The 20,184-nt window shown below is 43.5% G+C and overlaps 1 protein-coding gene, 1 long non-coding RNA gene and 1 pseudogene across 10 annotated transcripts in view; 2 read left to right on the top strand and 1 right to left on the bottom strand.

The window, feature by feature from the left end:
- Positions 1 to 3,697, top strand: part of LOC117199476 (uncharacterized) — a 40,592-nt gene extending 36,895 nt beyond the window's left edge. Inside the window, exon 4 of the long non-coding RNA XR_004480727.2 lies at positions 2,718 to 3,697. This is a non-coding gene — a long non-coding RNA (uncharacterized LOC117199476). The remainder of the gene's footprint in view (positions 1 to 2,717) is intronic.
- Positions 3,698 to 5,240: 1,543 nt separating this feature from the next.
- The window catches only part of MTA3 (metastasis associated 1 family member 3), a 168,212-nt gene continuing 153,268 nt past the window's right edge, over positions 5,241 to 20,184 (top strand). For 3 of the 9 annotated variants that reach the window (XR_004480725.2, XM_033419182.2, XM_033419184.2), the window contains exons 1-3: positions 5,246 to 5,364; positions 7,004 to 7,071; positions 16,087 to 16,180. Coding sequence is in view for 7 of the 9 variants with exons in the window: in XM_033419182.2 (XP_033275073.1) it covers positions 5,337 to 5,364; positions 7,004 to 7,071; positions 16,087 to 16,180 (190 nt within the window). In the remaining 2 variants the exon portion in view is untranslated. Of the gene's footprint in view, positions 5,365 to 5,645; positions 6,059 to 7,003; positions 7,072 to 16,086; positions 16,181 to 20,184 lie in introns of those variants that run through there. The other 6 variants (XM_049695989.1, XM_049695988.1, XR_007470869.1 and 3 more) reach the window with 4 other exon arrangements.
- LOC105748971 (tropomyosin alpha-3 chain-like) lies at positions 10,933 to 13,267 on the bottom strand (annotated as a pseudogene).

Here is a 20,184-nt window from a genome sequence, read left to right as displayed (position 1 = left end):
TTTTCTAAATAAGGTCACATTCGCAGATTCCAGGTGGACATATATTTTGGGGGACCACCATTCAACCCACTTTACCATCTTAGAGGCAAGAGGGTTAAGTTAGGAAATAGGCAGATTTGCTTTATTAGGCTGTGTCCCTTCCCTTCTCTTCCTGTTCTTTTCATCCCCCACTCCCACCCTCCTACCCCAGCTGCCTTTTTCATCCTGGGAGCAGAACTCTCTCCAGCTGAGAATTTTGCCTGTGGGAGGTCAGCCCTGGGCATTCCCCCTTGTCTTCACCATCTGTCTTGGTCAGTGACTTGTGTGGCTCTTTGCCCGTGCCCTGCCTGTTTGCACATTTGGACCTGGACTCTGATCTCCTGGACCTAGACCGGCTAAACCTGTTTTCTCCCAAGCTGAAGGACTCAGGGAACCTGCTTCTTCCCCTGGGGGCAGGGTTTGGTTTATTCCTCAGACAAGACAGACCTGGTTCTCAGCTGATGGTGACACAGAAGAGGGTATTTCTAGCCCAGATCTCTCAAACTCCAGGTCTGTTCATCCACCTCATTCTTTTTTTTTTTTTTGCGGTACGTGGGCCTCTCACTGTTGTGGCCTCTCCCGTTGCGGAGCACAGGCTCCGGACGCGCAGGCTCAGCGGCCATGGCTCACGGGCCCAGCCGCGGCATGTGGGATCCTCCCAGACCAGGGCACGAACCCGCGTCCCCTGCATCGGCAGGCGGACTCTCAACCGCTGCGCCACCAGGGAAGCCCCGCACCTCTTTTTTGTTGGCTGTGCCGCACGGCATGTGGGTTCTTAGTTCCTGGACCAGGGATCAAACCCACGTCCCCTGCATTGGAAGCACATTGGAAGTGTGGAGTCTTAACCACTGAACCGCCAGGGAAGTCGCTCAAAGGGCATCTTGCACACAATTTGTCTAAAACTGAACCTGTCAACCATCCCTCTTCCCCACAACTTGCCTCCCCTCCTGTACTTTCTACTCACTGAATCACATCTCTCTCCACCCACTTGCTGATAACCAGATATTACCCTTTTACTCCAAACCTCCCCAAAGGCACCAGATTCTGTAGCTCCCACCCCCTAAGTCTCTCTCAAATCCATCTACATCTCTCATATCCCACTGCCTCTACTCTAGGTTATCATCCCTTTGCACCAACCTGCCGACTGATCTCACAGCCTCGACTCGACTCTCCAGCCTCTCCAATCCACTTTCTTTGCTGCTATCTGAGTCATTCCTACAAACACTCCCTGTTGTATCCCTTCAACACTTCCCATTGCCTTTTAGGATTCTATTTCCTGACCCCACACCCTGTGCTGTCATCATCGCCAATTCAAATCCACAGCACTCCAGCACTTTATAGATTAAGAAAAATAAGAGCACTTAGGTCAATTAGGTTACCCTTCCAGGGGCTCATCCCTGTCTACGTTGTGATTTCCAGTCCCTTTTCCAGTATCTGGAGGCAATGTTGTCGCTAGAGAAGGAACCTCCTTGTGGATGCAACCAAATGGCTGAGCTAACTCCTCTTTGAGGGCATGAGAGAACCATGGAATCCTAAAACACACACTTCCAAAAATCAAGATCTGGGACTGGTCCTGGGTTTCATGTTTTTAGCACAGGGGATCAATGGAAGGAGAAGCTCCATGGCTAAAGAAGCTAGGAAACTCCAACTCTGGTTTCCTTTCCCTTAGGGGCTCCATTGCTTTGATTCTTGCTTTCTTCTGGAATACAGTCATCTGCTTGTAAAACCCAGGACCACCTTGGAATAGCTGAGGGAGACTGGCCTTTTTCCAAAAGAATTTTTACTAAATAACACATAAGTTAATGAAAGAAAAGGGAAAGAGAGAGAGAGAAATCAAAGAAAACACAAAGGACAAGATATGGTACTTATCTAAAGACTGGCATCTGGTTTCAGATTAATTACATTCTAGACCCCCAGGCTGCTTTCTTGAGTTCAATATCAGAAAGTTCCCAGACTCTGGCCAGCCCTTATTTTTTTTGCATGTATAAAAATTCCATCCTGATGTTGAGACAAAAACCAACCCTCTGTCTTATCTATAGCTTTCTTGCAGCATCCACTTTTTTCCAGCTAAGCTGTGGGATGCTGGGGACTGCACAGGGAAGATTCTGGGCCTTTTGGCAATCCCTTATCGTGGTTCTTTAATCACAACGGCCATGCCAGGAAATTTTACCCTTGCGGAGGCTGGATTTTCCCTGGGGTTTCTGGCATGATCTGAGAGACCCCTCTTAGTAATGAGGATGGCTGGAATGGAGAGAAGTGACATGTAAGTATGAAGCTTAACATGTGCCCAACACATTGTATATTTCACTTTTTAGCATAAGCATTCGCCATAGGTGTCAATCACTAGTCATGATTTGTAGAACTTGAGGACCTGAGGGGTTAAGCAACTTGCTCAAGGTGTTAAAGCTGAACAGTCAAACTAGGAGTGAAGTTTGGGCTGATTGATGACAAGTTTGTGATCTGAGCCATGCAGCCTGAGGAGGTAGAAGTGCCTTTGCTTTCTTTGAAGGCTCAGGCTTTTCCACCCTTCTTTGTATGTTTTTTTTTTTTCCAATCTAGAGACATTTGCTGAACTCTCTTATGTGCATACCTCTTTGATATTAGGAGGTATAAAAGTTTCCTAGACAAAGTCCCTGCATTCAACTCTGCACCTGGTTCTCTATGTTGAGCCCATCATTCACGGGCACTTATTCTTTCAGATATTGAGCACCTATTATGTAGAAGACACTGGCCCAGGATCTGGAGATGAAAGAGGTTAAACACACAGAATCTGGGCTTCCCTGGTTGCACAGTGGTTAAGAACCCACCTGCCAGTGCAGGGGACCCAGGTTCGAGCCCTGGTCTGGGAAGGTCCCACATGCCGTGGAGCAACTAAGCCCATGTGCCACAACTACTGAGCCTGCGCTCTAGAGCCTGTGAGCCACAACTACTGAGCCTGTGCTATAGAGCCCGTGCTCTGCAACAGGAGAAGCCACCGCAATGAGAGTCCTGCGCACCACAACGAAGAGGAGCCCCTGCTCACCGCAACTAGAGAAAGCCCACACACAGCAACAAAGACCCAACGCAGCCCAAAATAAATAAATTAAATTAAAAAAAAAAACTACACAGAATCTAGAGGAAGGAAGAGCCTGGGTTCTGCCACCATCATTACCTCCTACTACTCATCCCCTTCCCCCCAAACTCTGAGCCCTTTCGTGGAGGGCATGGGGTTGGGGCTCCTGGATAAGGCTGTTCCTAAGGGGAGGAGGTAGGTACGGATGGAGGGAGTTTTGTTGGCACTTTTTGCCCATTTATTGTGGTTAGTACCTGGTAAGGTGCACAAAATTGTGGAGATGAGACAAGGAACTAACAGAAACAGAAATATTTTGAAGGGGAGAAATTGCTCATTTATTCAAAAATAATGGGAAAACCCCTTAGTAGAGCTTGTGATCTATTATTCCTTTGCAGTTTATGGTTTCCAGGTGGCCTTTTCACTTGGAGAAATTCTTCCTGGTTAAGAGATTTCTAGGCCAAAGGAAAAGGGCTGAATTATCCCAATACTGCTGCCAGTTTATGGTTTGACTTCAGCTAAATTATTCAACCTATTTAGGTGTCAGCTCAGAAATGGAGAGGGTGATGTCAGATACGTCACAATATGTTTTCCGTGGGATCTCCAGTAAAAGGGTTATGAGAAATAACAGTTATTTAGTGTGCATAACAAAACACTTCTGCTTTTTTCTCTAGGTCAAAAGAGCTGATGCAGGATCACAATTTGACTCATGGCATAAAACCTTTGGGAATCTGAAACTTTCTTGAGTTAAAAAAAAGCAACAGACACCTGTATTTGCATAGTGCTCTGTGCTGAATGGTTTACAAAGCATTTTAAGATATCACAACTGATCCTTACCCCATCTGTGAAGTGGAATTAGTGTGCCCCCATTTTATACTTAAAGAAACTTGGGTCACACAATCAAGGTAACTCAGGCAAAGGTACTTTATTTTTTATTTTATTTTTTACTTTCCCTCAGCTATCTAGAAAATTATTTTTTTCACCTCAGTAATTTGTGATAATGGACCGTCACAAATGCCATCACCAGACAAACAAAACACAATCTTCTTTTCTGGGGACACTTCCCATCCCTGCACAGACCCCAAAGCCAGAGTCAACAACACACAGCTGTAAAGCACCAGAAACTCCAAACAACCTAGGACAGTAAGGGATCATCTTCATGTGTATTTTACAGCAACGTCTGGGAGTAGCTTGGAATAGATTGGCTTCTCTAAAGAAAGTTGTTTGTGTTCATTTTGGGGGAGAGCCAGCTCAGATTCAACTCTACTTGGTTCTTTGTTTCTGTGAGGGTATGAAGGCTGAGAAAACAGGGGTTGTCTAGAGAATTCACATGGGAAAATAATAACTTTAAAAGCTTTAGGTACATAACCAGTTAACAGTCCATCAACAGTAAGCTGATTGGCACGATCTCTTTTTTGAGGGTCTGTGGTGATGATGAACTGTAGGGCCCTGTTCCCGTAAGGGCAAAGGAAGCCCCCCTCCTCTAATGGTCTCTTCTCCCAGCCGGGCTGCACTGCAAGCCTGTCTAGAGGCAAGGCCTCCAGGTGTGGGGAAATAGGTTTTATTCAGCCCGGTTTTGGGGTGAACGCGGATAGACCTGACAACGTAGTTACGGTAGACTTGGAAGGGGCCTGTTTTTCTAGCCTTGTCCCCAGATAAGTCTCTGCCCGGAGAAGCTGCAGGCACCTGGGGTCCTCCTGGCTCCAGGGCCTGCCATCTCCAGGCCTGCCGCATTAACATCACCACGAGGAAGGCGCCCTGCTGCGAGCACTTATTTGCATCCAAGTGTTTGCACCGAGACAGGGGCTCACGTGCTCGAGGTCACACAGACTGGGTCTCTCCAGGGACAGAAGCGGGGAGGAAGCCCTGTCTCGGGGTGGGCAGGTGCCGGGGTACGCTGGTACGCCCTCCACTTCCAGTTAGGTCCCCCAGGCCGCCCCCCCTCCCCAATTCCCTGCTGGCCCCAAGCGCTCCGGCCTCCCGGGGGGCCGGGAAGTCGGCCTCGCTAGCCCGGCGCTGGGGGCGGGCACCTGCTCCCACCCCTCGGCGTCCCCTCCCCTTCACTTCCCCCTCCCCTTCACTTCCCCCTCCCCTTCACTTCCCCCTCCCCTTGTTCCCTCCCTCCCCTCCCCCCCGCGGCTAGGCGCGGCGGCGGCGGCGGCGGCGGCGGCGGCGGCGGCCGGGGCTGAGGCGGCGGCGGCGGCGGCGGCGGCAGTGGCGGCGGCAGCGGGCGGGGCTCGGCTCGGGCTCCGCGGGCGGGCGGGCGGACATGGCGGCCAACATGTACCGGGTCGGAGGTAGGAAGGCTCGGCCCGACCCGGCCCGTCTGGGAGCGGGCTCCGGGAGTGGGGGGTAGGGGCGAGTTCACCCTAACCGCTGGGAGCCACGGGCGCCCGGGCTGAGGGCTCATGGGGCTGGGGGCCTGCGGAGGGGGCCGGGGCTGCCCCCCCTCCCCCACCGTGGCCCACAAGGGGCCGGGGCCCATCCACACCCCCACATCCCAACCAGGGTTTTAGACCAGGCCTGTACTTGGGGGTATGAATTATCAGATGCCACCCCACCTCAACCCGTGAAACCCCCATGGGGGTCAGGGGCCGTCGAGCCGCCTACGAGGGTGGTCTCTCCTCGCGTGGCTTCTAGGCGTTGGGGGTTTGGAGAGAGTGGAGGGACATCTCTCCTCTATTGCTCCCCTTCATTGGGGGTGTGGGTGGGGGCGATGGGGGCCCAGCCAGGGGCACAGCTGGATAGGCCTGTTTGCGGGGACAGGGCCCTGCACCTCTCCTTCGTCCCTCTCCCTTACGTTTCTTGTCCAGCCCCCCCCCCAGGAATGGGGCTTAGAGGGGCCGGGGCACCGCAGCCTGGGGTGGGGAGTGGAGCTCTGCCTGGACGTTTGCTCTGCTGTCTGCCTCCTTCCCAGCCTTCTGCAGAAGAGAGAAATAAGGTCAAACAAACTTTCTCCCTACTCAAGACGCCCTCCTCCCTCTTTTCCTGGTAAAATAATAATTCAGATAAGTGACGTGTTTGTGTGTAAGACTGGCTCTTCTCTGCTCATTAGCCGAGCTCCTTGATGGATGGTGGTGGGAATGGCCTGGCTAAATGAGGCCACTTTGCAGAAGGGAGACGGGAAAGAGCCACTAAGATAGACAATAACACTGCAGCCCAGCCTCTCAAATAAACACACAGTGGGAAGTTTCCAGTGAGCCTATTAGATGAGAGGAAAAACCACACTTGAAAATTTATATCCTTTTTGTTGAAAGGCTGCAGCAATTGCTTTATAACAAGACCCAAAATGGATCTGGATTAAATATGGTAAATATGGTATTAGAAAGGCTGGTTATCACCTCCACAGAGCTCTGCCTCAAAAAGTGACCCCTTTCCTTTTTCGCCCCCTCATCTTCCTAGAAAGAGCTGTGAAAAAGTTTGTCAATGTGCTTCTGCTCTGCTCACCTGATTTTTTTTTTAAGTTGGTGATTGAAATGTACTTTGGGCTGCTAAGCCTTTCAAGATGCTCTGAATTTGTCTTAGGTCAATAGTTTTATGTGAGAAGCCTACTCCAGGGCAAATTGGATTGGAGTGAAAAGATGTGGAAGCAGTTATCCTATGAAAGACACATGTTTAGTCAGCTCTGACTACTCAATGATAAGAGGTGTCTTTTTGTTTATTATTAAAGAAATGACACATGTGGGACAGAAGTCTAGGAGAACTTGAATAAAACATTAATTGAAATGAAAATGCCAGGAAAATAAGGGTCTGTGAATGGTAAGCACATAAGAAAGATAATATATTGAGGCTGCATTACTCAGTTTGCTTTTACCAGGAAATGAATCATGGGCGTGCTTCATTTTGAATGTGAATTACCTAATATAAAAAGTCATAAATTGACAAATGTGAACTTTATGTTGAAAAGATTAAGCTCTTTACTTCCTTTAATTACAGATTATGTCTACTTTGAGAATTCCTCTAGCAATCCGTACCTCATCAGAAGGATAGAAGAACTCAACAAGGTATACACTGAGTGTTCTTGATTCTAATATTAAGAAATATTTGTTGCCCATTGAAGGGTAATTGGGTAAAGGGCATAAGAGGTGATTTTACTTTAAGTTCCAGACTCTTTGAAAGTAGAGATTTCAGATTAGAGAATTATGCAGGATTCTGAATATTCTTTTGCTTTTTATAATTACCTCTGATATTAAATGTTGATACTGAATATGTAACGTCTGTAAGATTTCTTAAAATTGCTTTGAGCTTCTCAGAGCAGGTCACTCCTGTAACTCAGTCCCTGTTTATATCTGAAGTCATAATTTGTGTTTCTCCCTTTTTAGTTATCTTTTAATTAATTTAATTTAATTTTTAAAATTTTTAAAAATTAATTTTAAATTAATTTTTTCCTCTTTCAGCTTGAGAAGGAGGAAGTTAGGGAATATGATATTTAAGGGAATTTGTAAAATTCTAGACTAGGCTAACTAATGAATATAGTTTTGGTATAATTATAAAGTGACTTTTTGTACCTTAGGCCCAAGTAAATAAAACTTTTACATCAAGCTTTGTCCCTAATCGCAGGTGTCCAGGACATCAGAAGCATTATGAGTGTTGGCAGTAGCTGAGCTTTTACAGTGGAGGCACTCAAACAATCGTAAATGACATGGACCATAGATTTCTGATGGTTGAGGGTTACTTGTATAGCTGGTGAGAATTCACATTGTTAAAATTTTGGGGGCTGTCTAGCTAATACCGTTCCCCCAAAATACCATCTGGAGACTCTGGTCCCGTTTTGAGTCCCAGGAAACCAGATTGGCCAAGGGCATGCCTGGCTTATGAGCGTTGAGGTCTTGGTTCACTTTTGGGGATACCCTGGGGACCTTGCATTTTAAAAATTTCCATAGTATTTGAGACCACCCCCAAATGAAGAAAATGGCCTCAGGATTAGGTCAGTCTGTGGGTGGGAACTGTTGAGGTGTCTTCCTGGTGTGCTTCTCTTTTATATTATTGATGTAAGGTATAAGAATTTAGGCAATTCCAGGGAATTCCCTGGTGGTCCAGTGGTTAGGACTCGGTGCTTTCACTGCTGGGGCCCAGGTTCCATCCCTAGTTGGGGAAGTAAGATCCTGCAAGCCACGCTCGGCATGGCCAAATAAATAAATAAATAAAAGGCTTAAAAAAAGAATTTAGGCAATTCCACACTGTTCACTGCATCAGCTTACTTGGAAACTTAACTAGGACTCGAGGAGAAATTGCCCTATGAGACCTGTATTCTCTGGCTGCTCCCTGCTTTGTTCATTCGGCTCTAAGTGCAGTAAGCTCTTTCTTGCCTATTGCTCTCTCTCTCTCTTTTTTTTTTTGGCTGCGCCACCTGTCTTGCAGGATCTTAGTTCCCTGACCAGGGATTGAACCCAGGGCCATGGCAGTGAAGCACCAAGTCCTAACCACTGGACCCTCTTGGCTGTTTCTCATATGCACCCACCTTAGGACTGTCTGGTTGTTCCCAGCCCCCCATACCTTGCTGTTTTCCCCCACATCATTTATCACCTTCAAATATACTTAATTAATGTGTTTACAGGCATACCTCAGATATTGTGGGTTCAGTTCAGACCACTGCAATGAAGCAGATATTGCAGTAAAACGAGTCACATGAATTTTTTTGTTTCCCAGTGCATATAAAAGTTGTGTTTATACCATACTGTAGTCTATTAAGTGTACATTATGTCTTAAAAAAGATGTACATGCCTAATTGAAAAATACTTCATTGCTAAAAATTGCTAGCTATCATCTGAGCCTTCAGTGAGCCTTCATAAAATAATATTAAAGATCACTGATCATAGGTTGCCATAACAAATATCATAATAATGAAAAAGTTTGAAATACCGCAAGATTTACCAAAATGTGACAGACACGAAGTAAGCAAATGCTATTGGGAAAATGGCGTAGACTTGCTCCACCGAGTGTTGCCATAAACCATTGATTTGTAAAAAAAAAAACACAATATCTGAGAAGTGCAGTGAACCGAAGCGCAATAAAATGAGTTGTGCCTATATTTACATTGCCTGTTTTCCCAAACTAGAATGTAAGCTCTATGTGTGTAGTGATCTTTTCTGTTCACTAATGCATCCGAAGTGCCTTAGAGTAGTGGCTGGCACATAGTTAAGTAAACAGTTTTTGAATTAATGAATTTCTCAGATGTCTGATGTTAATACTTGTACATGGCTTTACTGTTTACAAAGTACTTTGATTCATTCATTTTACAAATATTTCTGGGGACCTACTGCTTTTAGAGACGCACTTTTAGGAACTGAAAGATGAACAAGATAGGTCTAGTAGTGGAGATGGACATCAGCTAAGTAATTCCACAGGCAGAAGGAAAATTGCATCTGTGCTAAATTTACAAACATCAGAGCATGGTGCTCTGGAAGCATATAATCTGGGGATTCACGTTTGTCACCTCTTTTGAGCCTCACAGTACCTTAAACCTTTAAGGTAGATGGATCATGGATTGTTGTGAAGCACACTGTGGTTAAGTAACTTAAATGCCTGGGTTACACATCTAGCTGGAACCTGGATCATTTCACACTTCTTTATCATGATATTACTCTTCACTTCAAAAGTCCCTCCCCTCCCCCACATTCTCACCTTCTCCCTGCGCCTCTGCTTTCTCAAAGAGTGGTTAATATACGAGCAGTCCTTAGGGGACTGAGGGTGACTGAACTGTGAGAGATCAGAGTCTCTGTAATTTCAGAGAGTGGCAGTTTGGATGGAGTATTGATAAAAAGGAACTGCAATAGGCTAATTAATTACTAAATATTTACATAGGACCTTTATTTCTAAAGGGATGTGAGAGATCTCATTTTAAGTAATTAATTAAACAAATATTTCTCGAGCACTTGTTATGTAGCAGGCACTATGCTAGGCTCAGGTACAACAGTGACCAATATGGACATGGTCTCTGTCCACACAGGGTCTCCGTTCTCATGAGGGAGACACATGAAAAGATGAGTTAACAGGTGTAAAGGAAATAGCGATAAATGGTGTTAACTTCTAGAAAGGAAATAAGCAAGAGCCTTGACCCTTGACATAGAGAATAACAGAGGTTGCTTCCTTTGGATAGGGAGTGAAGGACTTTAAGGACATTGAAGTTGAGGCCTAAAGGATGAGAAGGAGGTAGCCTCAGGAAGAGGGGCCACAGGAGTTCTAGAAAGGCCTTGAGCGGGTCAGAGGTCAAGTTGGCTAAGTGGGGAAATTTAACATGATTAGAAAATCCAAATAATGAATTTAAGAACACTTGATATATTATTATTTTTTAAAATTAATTAATTTATTTTTGGCTGCATTGGGTCTTTGCTGCTGCACGCAGGCTTACTCTAGTGGTGAACGAGGGGCTACCCTTCACTGTGGTGCGTGGGCTTCTCATTGCGGTGGCCTCTCCTGTTGTGGAGCACGGGCTCTAGGCACGCGGGCTTCAGCAGTTGGGGCACATGGGCTCAGTAGTTGTGGCTCGCCGGTTCTAGAGCGCAGGCTCAGTAGTTGTGGCGCGTGGGCTTAGCTGCTCCACAGCATGTGGGATCTTTTAGTGCAGCGAGTGGGCTCTGGTGCGCATGGGTTCAGTAGTTGCAGTGAGCGGGCTCTCTAGTTGTGCCGCACAGGCTTAGTAGTGCGGCACGCAGGCTCTAGAGTGTGCAGGGTTAGTTGCCCTGTGGTGTGTGGGATCTTAGTTCCCTGACCGGGGATCGAACCCACATCCCCTGCATTGGAAGGCAGATTCTTAACCATTGGACCACTAGGGAAGTCCTGAAATAGACTTTTGTCTCAATTTTTCTTCCCCAGAACTTTTAGGTGCAAAACTGAATATATTGGTTGATAAACACAGTTCGACATTGTTTTATCTCTTTTTTTTTTTGAGGGACTGGTTCTTTATTTCAAAAAGACATTTATCAATGTTCAGTATCAAAACAGTTACACTATTGTTTTTTCTTTCCCCAATTGGCCCCCAAGGAGACCACACCAAAGGGGAGTATATTTTAAGCCAATTAAGCTGTAGGATGCACACCTAACTGACCTCACTGAGCCCTCACCAAAAAGAGGAGATTGGGTAGGGAAAGAAACTTTGAAAGATCAGCACACTGCCAGCCCAGACTGTAGAGGGCTGTCACAGCCAGGTGGGGTGACCAGTGTGCCCCAGCCCCAAAGAAGCGAAGTTTCAAAGTAATATAAAATTTGAAAACAATTTTGTGTATAAGCTATTCAAGATTTCTCCAGGACTAACTGCTACAACACACAATGAGATGGCAGTTTTAGAGACAGCAGCTTCAGACCCAGAAAAGGGTGATGAGATGAGTTTCATATGGCTAAATCAGTGGTAGAACATAATTTTCTTTCCTTTCTTTCAAGGAGGCGGGAGAGCAAATAAGTGGTCACCTCAAAATAAGGGGCACATGATCCATTCTGTGAGTGATTGGGAATGGGGTAGAGCTGGGACAAGGATTTGGTCTCAGAGGTCTCACCATCTTAATCTCATCTGGTCACTTCTGATGGAAAAAAAAAGTTGCCCAAAGATACCGTAAAGCTGAAAACCTGAACAGCGCTTTTTTTTTTTTTTTTTTTTTTTGGCTAACTCCTTCTGGAATCACCTTTCTGGTTTGGCAGGTACTTTTTACAGAGCAATAAGGCTTCCCAAAATGGAGTCCTTCTCTGGGCTGTTTGGCTCTCAGGAAGGCAGGCCCATACCTTTTCCCCTCCTCTACGGAGAGGGCAGTATGCATTAAGCTGAAAAGTTACCTTCCAAAAGTGAGAAAGGGATTAGACTGCTGCTTCAGAACTATGGAATTATCTGGAATGTTTTACAAATGGCTGCTACATCAACAGCAACAAAAAAGGTAATTACAAAATGTGTACATCACAGCATGCTTTTAAAGACACTTAACATTGTGCTCACATTCCCTTAAACGTTGTTCCCAAAGATGCTCAGCCTCTAGCCCAAATGGAATCTCTGGAGAGAGGCAGAGACAGTTTGGCAAAAAGGACACAGGGGTGGGGGTGGGAGACGTGGCGAAAGGAGAAAGCAGCCTTCCAGTTAAAGATCAGCCGTCAGGTTAAAGGTCAGCTTCTGGCCTCAGCGGAGTCGGGGTCAGCGCAGGGCGGGACTGGGGCGCTCTGCATCTCATCCAGGTCAAGCAGAGTCTGGTCCAGCATCCTTTGTGTACAGAGGTGCTCCTCTTTGGTGCATTTCAGTTCATCTTCCAAATCATCAGTTGTCTTTTCCAGCGTGGCTGCCCATCTCTCAGCAAACTCAGCACGGGTCTCTGCCTCCTTGAGTTTATCAGTAAGAATCTTTCTTCCTCATACCTGTCTTCTTTTTGAGAGTACTTTTCTTCAGCAGCACTCAGACACTTCAGCTTCTGGTCCATCAGTCTGACCTGCTCATCTGTCTCTCGGCAACGGGACTCTGCCAGCTCAGCTCGCTCCTCTGCCTTCCAAGTCTCCCTCAATAATCACCAACCTAAGAGCCACCTCTTCGTACTTCCTACCTGCCTCTTCTGCAGTGTGCTTAGCTTCTTTGAGTTGGATTTCCTGGAGCTCCATTTTTTCTTCCTCTTTTAAGGATTGGTTTTCAATAACCTTCAGACCTCTCTCGCTGTCATCAGCAGCTTTCTCAGCTTCGTCTAGCTTTTGCAGGGCAGTGGCCAGGTGCTCTTGGGCACTGTCCAGCTCCTTTTCAACCAGCAGCATCCTGCGGTTCAAGGAGGCCGCGTCAGCTTGAGCCTGTTCCCGGGCCGCCTTTCTCCCTCCACTTCCGCAGGAGGCACTCGGCCCTCTCCTCCGCGTCACTGGCCTGCAGCTGCGGAACCTGGGTCTCAGCACTTCACCGCCTCCGTGGTGGTGACCCCGGCCGTGGTGCCCACCCGGCCCCTGCTCGCCTTCGGGTTCCTGCCCCCTCTGCCCAGAGCTGCAGCCGCTTCTCACCGACATTGTTTATCTTACATGCCCTCTTTTCCTCTCCTCTAAACTGTACTCAGATACAGTGATGATAATCTTTTGGAGGAAGAATATAAAGTTAAAATAGAAAACAACTTCACGGTAAATTTTATTTAGTCACTGTCTAGCTTGGGTGTTGCTCTTCTAAAGATTTAGTCTGCACACATGTTGGAAGAAGGCTTTGTGCACATAATAATGAGGATACAGTCTCAGGAAGTTTTGGAAGTTATGCTTATGGATAAATTTAATGTTATTTGCTATTGATTTTTTTTTGGTGTGTTATGTTGTATAATTTATATGTTTCTTCATATTCTGTATGTTTTATTAGCCATCCAGTTTGCTCTGAAATTCATTTTAATGTTTTGGGTCTTATTTTGGTGGGGAGAAGGGAGCCACTAACTTCTTTGAGCATCTAATCTTGTCCCCCACCCCAATCTATATTTGCACATACAAGATTTTGCATATAATTTCAGGAGATCCCTTCAAAGCCCTTTTATAGAACCCAAGTTAAGACCCCTCCTGACGTTTAGGATCTGTTGGGAAGGACAGAAATTGGGAAAAGGAAGTTCTTTTCCATCTGTTCTTTAGTTCGAGCAGACCATAGACTTTCCAAAATGGAAAGCGTTTGGTTTTTTGTTTTTTAATAATGTACTTTCTAAGTCTGGGTTAGAAATGGGCGTGAGTATGAGGTTGACTAAAAGCCCCTTATTGCTGAAGGATGTTTAACTAAACGTGTCTGACAGAATAGAGATTTAAGAGGCTGCAACCTAAATGGAGAAAAGAACACAGGAAAGAAATTGCTGTTCATTGTAGGTTCTTCTTTATACCTGTCTCCACTTTTCCCACCTGTGGGTTTTGTTCAGGTCCTTCTTTTTTCTTAAGACTACTCAGTCCTCCAGGCTTCACCTGTTGGACTCCTTTCCTTCTTTCCTAGCTAGCTAGGGACCTTCTGCCCCCTTTCCTCCTCCTTGAAGCTTTTTCTGTTCTTCCCTCAACAGGTGCTACTTCCTGCCTCCATGAGTGAGAAGTGAAGTCTGGAGGGGAAATGAAAGGAGTAAAGACAATAGTGCTGGGAATTTGTCAGGAATGTTTTACTCTTATGCTTCAGTTGTGGGGAACCGGTGAAGGTTTCTGGGTGAGGGACATGATTACAGCTGGGCTTTGGAAGGTTGGAGGCGAGATGACACGTGGACAGGCATCTTTGCTGGAGCAGAGGCTCGGTGAGGGCAGACACCATGCATCCGTGATGCTTAGCTTGTGCAGGGGCACATAGGAAGCGCACACAAGAAATTTGGTGACTTTATATATACAAAATATTTAACTTAGGTCTTCAGAGCTATACTTCTTAAATTATTTGTGGTGGAGGATTTTAAGAATTTTCAGTATCTTAGACTGCTTTTGTAAAATTTAAAAATGACAGTAGAAAAATGAAATTTAAAGTAGGCTTATAAAAATGCAAGCCCCATTTTTCATTATTAGATTCAATAGATATAAAATTAACTCTCAAATACTGTAATTCATTTAATTTCTGTACTCATTTCATTACATAGTAACAGCTGTGGACTGGGCCTTGGACCACAATTTTAGTAGCTCAACTTTAGAGGAATGTTCGAAGGGAGGGTGTGTGTGTGTACAGTAGAGAAGAAGAGTAATACTGTACACTGCCTAATAGCCAAGTGTGTGCGTGGTTCAGAAGAGAATATTTATTTTGAACTATGCCCCTCCACCCCAAGCAGGTTCAAATAAGAATTTAATTAGCTTTACAGAGTATCCCTATTGGAGGAACTCACCAGTAAGGTAGAAAAAAAACACGTATGCCTTAAAACTCTTGCTTTGGGTTTTTAACATGCTTTTATTATTTTTTTTAAATGTTTATTTATTTATTTTCTTATTAGTCGTCCATTAACATGCTTTTGTCTCAAGAAGACAAAAATGATAAAGCACTGATAATTGAAGTCATTGATAGATTTTATTTACATATGAATATTGGACTGTTCATTTAGCAGATTGCTGGATCATTACTTCTGGAGGATGTATTTGATCACAATATTGTGAAATATAGAAGCACTTTGGTTAGGATGTAATATGATTTCAGTTTTAAGGGGTAATATTTCTACAAGACTATTTCTCACTTTAAAATACTGCCGCTGAACTTCATAAAACTGACAACTTTACTGCAGCGCATATACTTATTTCTTTTTCTCTGAGTGTATCTGTAAGCCCAGAGAAATTTTGAAAATATGTTCTCAAATTTGTTTGAAATTGGAAATGACAATAGCATTTTATTGTAATCTTTGTGTTTTTACAATGAACTCTAGTGAACAATTGACCTTGAAATCTCTCAGAATTCATAAAGAATAGGAGGGTAGGAGCCTGGGCCCCAGCTGCAGTAAATTACAGCCTAACTGAATATTGATCGTATTCTAGACTGTAGTCAAAAAGAAATAAGAGCTTCAGTGTTCATAACTCAAGGTTTTTAATACTTTCATATGTGAAGGTAAAGTAAGTACTGCTAAGAATGTTGACCGTTATGGATTCATGGACTCCCTTGGGCTGAGAATGCATTTCCAAGTTATCTGGTCCACCTCACATGTTGACTGCCCTGCACCTGCAGAGCTTCACCATCAGTCGAACGTGAGGGTGTTTAGGATGGGGCTGGGTGATTTTGCACTTAGCCTGTGCCTCAGGAAGAGGGTTTGGAGGACTATGTTTAACTGTCTTTTAAGTTATGTTGTGGCTTTTTAAATTTTGGGGATTAGTTTCTTAAGGTTAATCATAGTTAAGTATGGTTTTAGTCATTAAAGCTCTCTGATCACTTTAGTTTAATTTTTAATTGATGCCAATGGGTTATTTTATGTTTGACATTTGTTTCACTTGGCACTTTTACAAACGTTACTCGTCCTGATTTGAATTTTTAAGCTCTCTGATTATCCTGCAGTTGTGGTTGGCACAATAAATGACAGTGATCTTACAATTATGCTGTCTCTAGTTTTGTTTTATAAACTACTTGAATCTAATATTCAGTATAGATGACTTTTATTTTTCTTATTTCTTAGACTGCAACTGGCAACGTGGAAGCAAAAGTAGTGTGCTTTTATAGACGACGAGATATTTCCAACACGCTTATAATGCTTGCAGACAAGCATGCTAGTAAGTTAATTGTCTTTTTCTTGGAAAATTAAAATGTGTTTTGAGCCTTTTGTTTTCCATGATATGAGGAAAAGTACTTTATGTTACCTGTAGCTTTTTGGTTTCCCATTTGTCTTCCTCTTAGTTTAGATGGGAGTAGGTTTTTGGGTGGTTCTTGGTTTTAGTATATATTTTTTAGGATGCAACATATGTTTATTAGTTAGTCGAAATGTTGAAATAGAAGTCTTTGCACATAGGCTTTAGTGGACAATTGGAGCAGTGTTTTGCCATCTCCAATTTTCCATGGCGGTTTGAAGGTTTGAATATGAGGAAATTTTTACTTCACTGGTATTTTGGAGGACTTCTTTTTCCCTCCTCTCTAAAACAACTGGGTTGTATTTACAGTTTTTAAAATTCTGAGTATTTATTATATATTTATAGTATTAGGTATGTGTGGAAAAAAAAGTTTGCTAAAGAAAGAAGTGCAATGTGATAGATATGGAAAAAAATTCCTGCAGATAGCAACTCTGAGCATTTCTTTGTAGTTTAATCTTCATTGTGTGCTTCTCCCTCTGCAGTCAACAGCTTTGACATATTTTAGCCCCTTTGATTTTTTTTTTAAACAATCAATAAAAAAGTGATCTAAATTTTAAGAAAGAAGTATAAATACTTTATTTTGAAAGCCATTTTTGTCCTACAAAATATGTAATGAGACTAGGACCATATGTAAATGTATTTTTCAGTTTAATACTGTAGTGTCTCAAACTCTGGTCTTGGGGTTCCTGAAGCTTTTGAAATGTTTTGGTAATGGGGGAAGGGAGGCTGTTGGCGCACAGGTTTGTTCTTTGTCTGCCTGAGAATGATTTCCCCACTGGATGTCTGTCTCATAAGTTAAATTCCTACTATATTTTCTGCTGTAGTTCCTAGAGTTTTTCAGTTTCTTTCCATTTTTGTAGAGAAAGTGTTAATTATGATATGGGTTATTCTGTAGTATTTACAAATTGTATATTCACAGATTCAGGGTAATCATATTTGCTCCTCATGTATGAGACCAAAGTATTGCTTTTTAAAATGACATACTAATCAGTTATTTTAGCTATACCTGAAATCTAGAAATTCAGTGTGTTACTAAAGTATCTATGCAAAATTATTTGGATTTTATTCACCATTTACAACATAAACTTAAAGATAAAATGTCTCATTTATATTCATGTACTTTTGGATTTAATTTAGCTTCTAACATAGCTTCTAAAGTTGTTGTTGCAAAGGTAGTGAGGTGTAAAGATGGTTGGGCGTCTGTTGACTGTTCATGGAGGGTCTCAGCATGGCTGCCTTTTTTGGTGCTGTCTATTTTAGGCTTGTAAATGTAGAAAATCAGGCTTTTTAGAATTAATGAGGCTCTTAGTATTGACTCAGAGAAATGAAATGTTAAGAAACTTAAGAACCAGTGAAATTATATAATGGCAGTCATGCAGTTTAAAGAAAGACCTGGGTTCAGATTCTGGTTGGTGACTTGCTGCTTGCCTTAGGAACATGTCTTAACTTCTCACTCATCTGCATTTTCCTCATTTGTAAAATGAGGTTGAAAAAAATCACCTCTTTTTTAAAGTAAATATTTATTTATTTATTATTTATTCATTTATTCATTTTGGCTGCGCTGGGTCTTAGTTGTGGCACGTGGGATCTTCGTTGCGGCATGCGGTATCTTTTTTAGTTGTGACGTGCAGGACGTGCGGACTTCTTAGTTGCAGCATGTGGGCTTCTTAATTGCAGCATGCGTGCAGGATCTAGTTTCCCAACCAGGGATCGAACCCGGGCTCCCTGCATTGGGAGCGTGGAGTCTTACCCCCTGGACCACCAGGGAAGTCCCCATTTTGAATCATATATATTTTACCACAGTTAAAAAAAATTAAGGGTGGGAATTCCCTGGTGGTCCAGTGGTTAGGACTCTGTGCGTTCACTACCAAGGGCACAGGTTTGATCCCTGGTCAGGGAACTAAGAACCCACAGGCCACGAAGCATGGCCAAAATTTTTTTTTTTTTAAAAATCTAAAATTGTATACTTTAAGGAAAAAAATTAAAAACAAAATTAAGGGAAAAATTATGCCAGCATTGATGTGAAGCTTAAATGACCTAAGGAATGGCTTATAATGGGTGCTTAACAAATGTCAGTTGGTTTTTCTCTCTCTGTGATTTGTAGATCATCTCTTTGGGTGGATTACTTCTATCTACATTTACCTGTTTTCTTCCATTATTTATTGATTTTACTCTCAACGGTAACTATATGTCCATATACAGTAGAGTTAGAGGTATCAACTGTATTTCTGTTTTTGTATTGAATAAAACTTCACATGGGGCAAATAAAATTGCCTGAATGGTTCATGCTTTATAAAGAGGTTTTAAGGGGGATTAATGGAGAGAGTGTCATATATTAGAAACATTTCAAAACTAGAGTCCTGGATGTGGGTGCCTCTTTTTTTTTTTAATAAATTTATTTTATCTTTTTATTTTTGGCTGCATTGAGTCTTCGTTGCTGTGTGTGGGCTTTCTCTAGTTGCAGTGAGCGGGGGCTACTCTTCGTTGCGGAGCGTGGGCTTCTCATTGAGGTGGCTTCTCGTTGCGAAGCATGGGCTCTATGTATGTGGGCTTCGGTAGCCTCAGTAGTTGTGGCTCACGGGCTCAGTATTTGTGTCTCTTGGGCTCTAGAGCGCAGGCTCAGTAGTTGTGGCGCATGGGCTTAGTTGCTCCGCGGCATGTGGGATATTTCGGACCAGGGCTAGAACCCGTGTCCCCTGCATTGGCAGGCGGATTCTCAACCACTGTGCCACCAGGGATGTCCCTCATTGTGGACTTCTTTAAAACTTTTTATTGCAGAAAATTTCAAACAGAGAAAAGTACAGAGAATAGTATAATACACCTGATGTTTCCATTATTCTACTTTAACAAGTTATTACTACATGACCAATTATTTCCTCTAGACCCCTACTTGTCCCATTATTTTGAAGCACATCAGAGAAATCTTACTTTTTCATTTGTAAATATTTCACAATGTATTTCTGAAAGATATGGCCTCATTCAGACTTACAGGAAATGCCAAGAATATACAAGGAACTCCAGTATGCCCTTTACCCAGATTCAACAATTAACATTTTGTCATTTTTTATATATATAATGTATATATTCTTTATTATATATATATTTTTCCTGAACCATTGGAGAGTAAATTGGAGACTTTAGAGTGTTTTTCCTAAATGTATGAAAATTCTCTTACATAACCACAGTGTAGTAAACATCTCAGGAACCCTAATATTTACACAAAGCTATTGTCTCATTCGCAATCCTTATTCAAATTTCGTGTCTCAGCAGTGTTCTGCGTAGCTATGTATTTTTTCCTTAGTCTAGGATAAAATCCAGAATCACATGTTGTATTTTATTTTGATTAATTAATTAATTTATTTTTGGCTGCGTTGGGTCTTCATTGCTGCACGTGGGCGTTCTCTATTTGTGGCCAGCAGAGGCTCCTCTTTGTTGCAGTGCGTGGGCTTCTCGTTGTGGTGGCTTCTTTTGTCATGGAGCACGGGCTCTAGGCACGCAGGTTTTAGTAGTTGCAGCACGCAGGCTCAGTAGTTGTGGCTCGCGAGCTCTAGAGCTCGGGCTCAGTAGTTGTGGTGCATGGGCTTAGCTGCTCATGGCATGTGGGATCTTCCCGGTCCAGGGCTCGAACCCGTGTCCCCTGTATTGGCAGGTGGATTCTTAACCACTGCACCACAAGGAAAGTCCCCACACATTGTATTTTATTGTCATGTATCCTTGATATGGAACCAGCTCAGTCTTTGTGTTTGTTTTTTTTTTTTTGGCCGCGCCATGCGGCATGCGGGATTAGTTCCCCAACCAGGGATCAAACCCGTGCCCCCTGCAGTGGAAGAGTGGAGTCTTAACCACTGGACTGCCAGGAAAATTCCTTTGTGTTTTGTTTTTGTTTTTCTTTTTCACCCCCGCGGCCTCTCACTGCTGTGGCCTCTCCC

The sequence above is a fragment of the Orcinus orca genome, chromosome 13 (genome assembly GCF_937001465.1).
Source record: "Orcinus orca chromosome 13, mOrcOrc1.1, whole genome shotgun sequence".
Taxonomy (NCBI): Eukaryota; Metazoa; Chordata; class Mammalia; order Artiodactyla; family Delphinidae; genus Orcinus; species Orcinus orca.
The sequence above is the reverse complement of the archived record's forward strand: the minus strand, read 5'-3'. Positions and strand labels throughout refer to the sequence as shown.